The 8,973-nt window shown below is 40.5% G+C and overlaps 1 protein-coding gene across 1 annotated transcript; it reads left to right on the plus strand.

Moving 5' to 3' along the window:
* Nucleotides 1-143: 143 nt before the first annotated feature.
* LOC123975006 (phosphatidylinositol 4,5-bisphosphate 3-kinase catalytic subunit gamma isoform-like) lies at nt 144-5,342 on the plus strand (the record flags this gene model as incomplete). Its single annotated transcript, XM_046056098.1, has 8 exons — nt 144-159; nt 381-475; nt 846-989; nt 1,102-1,192; nt 1,954-2,084; nt 2,790-2,901; nt 3,086-3,243; nt 3,412-5,342. Coding segments are annotated over 8 exons (1,005 nt in total), but the record flags the coding sequence as incomplete, so codon positions are not given.
* Nucleotides 5,343-8,973: the final 3,631 nt, after the last annotated feature.

An 8,973-nucleotide genomic window follows, 5' to 3' on the forward strand; every position in this document is an offset into this window, starting at 1 on the left:
AAAACCAGGACACTCACCGTCAGCCGGGCTGCCACCACAACAATTATCCATAATAAATACCAATAGACTAATCAATTTTCTAATCTATGTTCTATTAGCTGCAATACCCGCAGTGTAAAAAGGACTAAGCATAAAAACATCATCAAAAGTGGTCTGTAGGTACTTAAAATCTTCATTATAGCTCCCCGTAAAGGGTTAGATGGTGGCACACATGGTGCTCAACAGCCACTGACTAATAGAGGAATGGATGTTTGTCTCCACTCAAGCTTTGACATAGACATCATGCTGAAAGATATTAAACCTTCTTTCCCATATTTAAAGGAAAAAGCCATTTGCTGCATCACTAGACTAATGTACCTCATTGTATCTTTGTGATTTAGCTCCCCTCAAGCTTCAAGAGCTTCTTAGAGACTGTTATCTGCCAAATGAATTCTTGCTGCCCTTTGACCCTCGCATCAAAGTTGGACGGATCCTGGTAAGCGATGAGCGTGTTGGTATTGAATGTTTAGTCTTATGTTTATTATGTTTATTTATTTATGTGTCTTAACACAACATAAGCAAACAGCCTGTCGTCTCATTTTAATTTGAAATGTTGCCAAACTCTGATTGGTTCATGGTAATATGGGACATCACTTTTTCCTAATGGAGCTCTGCCCACTTCAAATCAGTGAGAAGAGCACATATTAACACAAATAGAAATCTCAAAAACTGGCATAAAACGTTCCGTTCGTGTTCAAGACCTCATCACTGATGGTAAGAAGTTCATTAGGAAAATATTTTTTAGGGCCGTTTTAAAAAATTCAGTTACACAAACAAATCAGTTCTCTTGTATCCCTCTCATCCAGCTGGACAAATGCAAGGTGATGGCCTCTAAGAAGAAGCCACTGTGGCTGGAGTTCTGCCCCATGCCGTCGCCCACTTCTGCTACACCTGTTGGAATAATCTTCAAAGAGGGGGACGACCTCAGGCAGGACATGCTGATCATCCAGGTCTGTTTTAATTACTAGTATTACTGACAAAAGAACGTTCATGTTTTATGTGGGTGAATGTGTCTTACCTTTGGGTGAAGTGACACCTGACTCTGTGTATCTTCCTCTTTAGACCCTGGTGGTGATGGAGTCTATCTGGCAGGAGAAATCTCTGGATCTGAATCTTATTCCATATGGCTGCATCTCAACAGGATACAACATAGGTATCAACATCTGTGTGGTTATCCAAGAGTGACTGCTTAGTTAACACAACTAATTAAACTCTACTTATAGTGACTTACTCTAATGCACTCTCCATTTCCCTATTATTATTCAACACGCAGCCTGGAGGAGTCGGGTATTGAACTGTCGAACTTCGGACTAACAGGCAACCCACTCTAGCCCCTGAGCCACAGTCACCCCTGGTAGTGTGTCTCAAAGTTCCAGGCAGATTTATGTACCCCTTTTTAATATGTGGCAAAGGATGTTAGAACATAATTGAGGGAAAATGAGTGTAGGGCTGCAGCTAACGATGATTTTAGTACTTGAAGCTTCTACAGATAATTTCATTGATGCATCGTATAAGAAGTTCTTTTGCTTGCCGGCGGCGGCCACATAAATTGTGTTTTACGGTGGACAGACGGTAACATTACAGAGTTGTTGTTTTCTTTTAGCTTGAAATAATCCCATACTTTGGACACTTTCTTCTTCGTCCCTCGCTATTTTCTCTCTCTTCTTTCAATTTGCAAACAGTCCCGTCATAATCACGTCGTGTTCACACAGCGCAAGTGCAATGTGCGACAGTAATAAATGTCCATGCAAAACGGGGTGCTGTGTAGTTATATGGACTAAACGAAGCACCGATGCAAAGATTTTGCGTTGATGCTTTTTAGTAATCGACTTAATCGATTTAATCGATGACCGTTTCAGCCTTTTACATTAATAATTACTAGCACCCAGAATATAAAAAGGTTTTCCTCAACAGGTATGATTGAGATTGTGAGGAATGCAGTGACCATCGCTGCAGTCCAGAAGAGCCATGGAGGAACAACTAGTGCTTTCAGAAATGATGCTCTGTTTGAGTGGCTGAAGTCAAAATGTCCACTGCAGGAAATTGTAAGTACATGTACATGTATAATGTAAACGTTCCGTATTTGTATAGCACCTTTCTAGTCTTTTCGACCACTCAAAGCGCTTTTAAACTACATCACAGTCACCATTCACACAGATTTCATTCACTGAGCCTAAGTGCTCAAACAGAAACTAACATTCACACACTGGCAGAACAGCCACCAGAGGCAATTCAGAGTTCAGTATCTTGCCCAAGGAAACTTCAACATGCAGCCTGGAGGAGCCAGGGATTGAACTCCAATTAATGGGCAACCCGCTCTACCTCCTGAGCCACAGCCGCCCAACATGGCCTTGAAGATTCAAAACCAAGTCTGGACCCAAATTAACTTGTAATATAAGATTAGAAATAAAACATGCTCCATCCAAGCCTTTAAATTACACACTGGGTCACATCGGTCTGTGCAGCTGCACACAGGGCAAAACAAGCATGACATACAGTGACATTTTTATCTTGCTACTAAATATCCTGTCTCTAACACACTTTCCCTTTTACCTACCAATGAAAGGTTTTTAAAAGCCTGTCTATAGACCAATTTATTAGTTTATGACTTTGTAAGTCGAGCCACTCATTATATAAAATATTATACATGTATGTAATTGTTGTGTAGGTATCAGCTGCATTAGAACCGTTCATGCTCTGCCATGCTACCACCTTTGTATTCGAACAGCTGTGATCTCATTTCATTACAGCATTACAAGACTACGGAGAGATTTGTGAAGTCCTGTGCTGGTTACTGTGTGGCCACCTATGTATTGGGAATAGGTGATCGACACAATGACAACATTATGATCACAGACCAAGGTAAGCGCCACAAATTCTTGTTCACATCGCCCTGGCTATTAATTGAATTAGCTGAGTAAACCTGCCTGCATTTGTGTAAAAATGAACACTCCATCTCTAATATTGAGTAACATTATTGATGATGTGAAGCAGTGAGAAAATGAATGAAGAACTTAAATGCTTTTGTATTTCCTGGGCCTCTCAGGGAACCTGTTTCACATCGACTTTGGTCACATTCTGGGGAACAGAAAGCATTTCCTCGGCGTGAGCAGGGAGCGTGTGCCATTCGTCCTCACACCTGACTTCCTGTTTGTCATGGGCAGGATCCAAAGGGGCAACAGCCTCTACTTTGAGCGATTCAGGGTGAGAAGAATTGATTATGTGTGTGTTGGTGTGATGTTTGTGTGTAAATACTAATTAGGGCCTGAGCACTAAACGTGCGAGGCCCCTAGTGGCCTGCACTGAATTTCCTTATGTTTTTTTTCCTTGTCCTCCTTTCCTTCTCTTGTGATTCCCACCTGCCTATATTAGGACACATGCGCCGAAGCATACCTCTCCCTGCGTTCGCACTCTCGTCTCCTGATCACTCTTTTCTCCCTCATGCTGCTGACGGGTATCCCGGAGCTGAGTGCTGCAGAGGACATGCGCTACCTGCGGGAGGCGCTTCAGGAGGAGCAGAGTGAGGCAGAGGCCAAGGAGCATTTCCTCCAGCAAATCTATGAGTGTGAGAAAAAGGGCTGGACCGTGCAGGCCAACTGGTGGATCCACATGGTGGCAGGCATCAAGTAGACTGGTTATTTTAAACGTTAAGGCATGCTCCTTCAGGTGGTGAAATGTTCATGTCTATATGTCAAATGGATTTTTTTAGTTTTCATTGTTTACTTTTATGTATTATTATTATTATTATTATTATGTCCCAGGTCCCCTTCCTCATTTAAAGAAGTCATATTCTGCTTTTTTGCTTTCCCTTTCCCTTATTGTGTTATATATCTTTTTTGTGTATGTAATAGGTTTGCAAAGTGAAAAAGCCCAAAGTCATCTCCCACAGAAAACCCCGCTCCTGAACTGCCTGAAAACCGCTCGATCGCAGTTCAGCTTTTCATTTTGTAACCTAACTTTGTCACTTTGTAACATAATGCTCCTCAAAAACACTGGTGAAGAAACACAGTTACAAGACGTCCACCCGCTGCCTCCCCTCACCCCCACCCTTCATACCAAACGTTAGATACTAGTGCGCAGTTAAAACGTTACTATGAAAGATACATTTGTTACAGATTAATAACTTACCTCTCTGAAACGTCTTGCTCCAGTCTAGCTTGCAAAGCTGTTTCGGATCATGCACAGCTGAACCAAAGCCATAGTTACCGGCTGAAACAGCTTTGTTTTGAATCACGCTACCTTGCTTGTCAGGACCCGCTCTACTCTGCTTCTGATTGACTAGTAATTCTTAACTATATACTGTGCATGTGCTTCACTCCGTATTCAACACACAGGGTGAAAAGGAGGTGCTTTTAGCAATGACCAACTAATTAATTAATTTCTAAATGAATATAAAGGCGGTGGTTTCAGTGCATTTTTACTACAGGTGATCAGTGTCGAGCTGGTAGCAGGTAGAGTTTGAAAACGAACAAATTTACAAAATCTTCAGATATTTTTCTATATCTTGTCATGTATGAAAATTATAATCGGTCTACTTGATTACTATAAGCAAAGTATTTTAACAGCATTTATATAGGAATGATTCTGTCCCAAGCTTTTTGATCCATCCCTGTAACCGTTATTACTATAATTGATTTCACTGGTAGATACATGAGATACTTTAGGCTATAATGAGGCTGCAGTGATTGCCATGGCAACATCATGAAACTACTTTGCATCAGGGGGAGGTAGGGAACTTGATCACTGCATGCTTTTTTCCTATGTTAGAAGGTATAATCTAATTTTTTGACCTAAAACTTACATTCGTAATGTATGAAGTGGTTTACAAGGTCGAAGGGACACCCCACCATTTTTATACATCAAGCCATTTTAATCATGATGAAGAAATTAACCCTAAAGATGTGTGATGATGTCAGGGTTATCTCGCCTTAGATGACAAATTAGAACAAAAAGTCTGTTACAAATTGGAAGTGTGGTGTTGGAAAGATGTGGGCATTTACCAGGCAGGGATGGTCAAATGAAAAGATTGTTGCATTGTGGCAAATATAGGATCCAGTGGTTTTGGAGCTTGTCCCATACTAGGCACTAAAAGTCATCATATCTCAACCTCTTCTGCTTTTATTTTGACCATTCAGTATCTCACTAGTACTCCAACTATGGAAGTACAATACTAAATCACTGGAAGATACTTTTATTTGTGTGTTTGCAGAGCATGCAAGTCTCCTAGTAAAAGGTGAAAGAATCTCACCTCACTTATGTTCATATACTCAGGTTTGAAATAAAAAACAAAATGAATAAAAACATTTGTTGTGATGTGCCGTCTTTAACATTTTCTTATCTTGAACTCCAGATCTCATGGTCCTATAATAACTTTCATTGTAATGCAGTTAAGGCCATGGGGGTGGGGACGGGGTCAAACACACATGCTGCATACATGCAGGCATAGTATTGGATCAGAAAGAGGACAGTGTATTGGGGGAGAAACAGGGAGAAGAGGGGGCAGGGGTTTTAGGGTTGAATATAGGAGTGTATGAGGGAGGGGTTGGGAAGGGCTTCAGGGGATACAGGAGACTGCCAGACAAACAGCATCACTGCCTGCCATGTGGTCCAGGACCAGTCGGATTGCTGCTTTGCTTACTGTCAATTTTTAAAAATAATTTTCACCTTTACACTCCGTCTTCATGTTCCCTGATCTCTTTATATCTGTACCTTACTCTTGTCAAAACCATCATCATTATTTTGCTTTTACAAACTTTCATTTTCCTTTTGTTTCAGGCACAGCACCAGGATTTTTTTCTCTACCAGTGCTAAGAGGGGGTTAGACCAATATTTGGGGAAAGAAAATAGTAATCAGCATCCCTTTAGTTCCCAACGCATTCCACAGAAGTAATGAGAAAAGAGACTTTTACAATTAAACGTAAATGACCAACAACAAATAAAGAGGTATGGACACCCTGGTAGGTGCAACAAGCGATATTAGGCTACAGAAATAAAATAACTGCCACTTTAACAGCTGAATAAAGCATCCCCAAAACAGACAACACAGATGTAAAAATGTAAAAACAGTTTTCAATGTTGCGCTGAACACCCTGCTCAGGTGAGATTTCATGCATCCCGCTGACACTCCAATGCAGCTCTCTGGAACTCTGTCCTCCTGCCGCCGCACACAACCCAGCAGCTTCAGACAGACAGGTGAACAGACAGATAGACCACAAATAAACTATTTTCTTCTTGATCAAAAAACGGTCCAGCTCAATTGCTTGGGGGAGGCTTAACTGGGGCTATGAAGATTTGCGCCGGGGCTATGGCCCCAGCTACTGTTTCACCCTCTCTTTGTCTGTGCCACATTTTGAATCCTGCCACAGTGATTTGTAATTATGCATCTTATTTCCAGCAATATACCCAAGCAGATAAGGAAATTCACATGAGTTGGAAAATGTACGTTTTACATTGTTTTTATATTTGAGACTTTTGCATTGATAATTACTTTTAAGTCACATATATAAGTCATTTTTTTGTTTTTACATTTCTTACAGCATTTTGAACTCTCAAAGACTGTCCTTCTGTCCACAATACACTTACATAGTTTAATATGTGGTTTTCAGCGGCCACTAGTGGTGTGGTTTTAAGATCGATAAGAGGTGAGTGCGCCCACGCATGCCTGCCTTGAACTCATGAGCGAGCAAAATCAGAAACACAAGGCTTGCATTGGCTACAGAGATCCTGGAAACACAGGCATGCCGGCTGTGGCTTTTCACACAGACATACAAACGTTCCCGGCTCAGAGGCAGATCAATTCTGACCCCCCCCCCCGACTTTGTAATGTTACCTTACAGACAGATATTGGCAAGACAGACTCACCGGGAGGCATTGTTGGGAGTAACGTGTTACAAAAGTAACGCAATTACAGTAATGAATTGCTTTTTGATATGCTAAAAAAATCAGTAATAGCCTATTATACCCCTTACAATCTTAGTAATATGCGTTACATCGCATTTTGACCCGAAATTAAGTAGTGCTATGTTTTTTTAATAATTCACCAACACCAAGAAACATTTCGACTCCAGAAAAACAAACCCATGAGTAAAAGAGTAACCCTATTTCCTGTTGTGCGAATCCCGATGGTCGAGATTTTAGGCAGGGTGCAAACTAGGGGGTCTCGGCTCCTCTTTAACAAGAAGGTAGCTCCCCTGATGGATGTGTAAATATATTTCTAAAGGCAATGTGTTTGCGCTTTAATTAATTACTTTCATGATTAGAAAGGCTGCTGTCAGTTCATCCTGAACGATCCTGTCAGAGTGTCAGGAGATTCAAATAATCAATGATGTTAATCCCCCTAGCCCCCCAATTAATCAGAAGGTTAATTTTTATGACAAAGACCCAACCGGATATAATTCTGCACTAGGACCCACCTATGCAGCAAATGTAACATTTCAACATTTCAAGAGCTTATCAGCCTAGTTGAGATTCAACAATTCAACTGACTGACTGATTGATTGACACACAGACAGACAAACATTATTTATAATGTTTATTTTCATGTTATTGAAATATATGAAAAGCCTAAATAATAATTTAGCATAATAATGTAATTTAATATCGGTCACAACTGTCATATTTAGGCATTGTCACCCTGAGGTCAGCAGCATAAACAGTGGTAGAAAGAAGTCAGCGTAGCACAAAAATTTGCAATAGACAGCTCCCTTTCAAAGTCAAGGAGTTGCTAACGTTATCTGGTACACCTTCTCTACTGGTCGCTTTAGCTTACCCTTTCATTACAGTCATGTTACTAACTGCAGTCTAATTGTTATAAAGTGGCAACAATCTCATTTACAATATTCAGTCTTGCTTACAAACCATGTTGTTATCATCTAATGAATTTTGCAGAGTGTCCGGTGAAAGATACACAAGTAGTTATTGAAAAGCTGATAAAAATATTATTATTATATTGATTATGTGTTTGGCATGAACGTCTTCCCAATCCTCCCCCACATTTTGTTTGCACTGAGATGAGCTCATAATAAACCCCTTTCATTTACTTGACTAATTTAAAATTCTTTGGTTGACGTTATCATCTCCATTTCCCACTATTTTTACCATGGGGATCTAGATGTTTGATCACCCCTGCTTTCAAGTTTCCTCAGGCACAAAAGCCAACTTTCTAATATTGGGTGGTGATGGCGCAATGGTGTGCAACCTCTGACATGAATTGCAATTGTAAGTCGCTTTGGATTATAACGTCCGCTAAATGAATAAATGTAATGTCATAATAAGTGTCAAGTTATGCTGCAGGTTTTCAAGTTGCAGCATCCAGTCAAATCCAAACATTATGGAAATAACTTAACCCATTCATTTATCTTTCCTGATTAGATCTCTACTAAGGTGGACCTGAATAGTTGTGTGTAGTGTAATTAAACTCGCAGCTTTAGACTTCTAGTCAGATGGAGGCTGGATGGATCTACAGTATGCTGGGAATTTCATGATGTTGGGACCACGGGGACCTCACAGATGAAGTTGTTCATTTGTGATCTTAACATGTGAGTCGCAGAGGGTCATATTTTACAAACGAAGAGCTGCATGTGACACATGCAGGAAGACAGAAATTCGTGTGACTGAAGTTAACAAGTATACCCTATAATGAATGTGTTGATTTCATGTGTTCTCATGGTGTGTATGATCCATTTTAACCTTATTCTTTCAGCTCGGCTGTGTGTCAGCGTTTCCACATGAAAAGCCTTGGGCTCTGAATAAGTGGTTGTTCTTCAGGCAAATGTGGGTGGAGCTGTATTCTCACTAGAGGGCAGACCTTGACCATTATATGTAACAACAAAAGGCACGTACTCAAAAAGGCTTTAGTATTCAGTATCTGTGGTAGGTTATAATACTGTGGTAGACCCTCAAATTGACCTCACATCAACTTCAGCAAAAACAGCC

The sequence above is a fragment of the Micropterus dolomieu genome, linkage group LG08, assembly GCF_021292245.1.
Source record: "Micropterus dolomieu isolate WLL.071019.BEF.003 ecotype Adirondacks linkage group LG08, ASM2129224v1, whole genome shotgun sequence".
NCBI classification, from domain to species: domain Eukaryota; kingdom Metazoa; phylum Chordata; class Actinopteri; order Centrarchiformes; family Centrarchidae; genus Micropterus; species Micropterus dolomieu.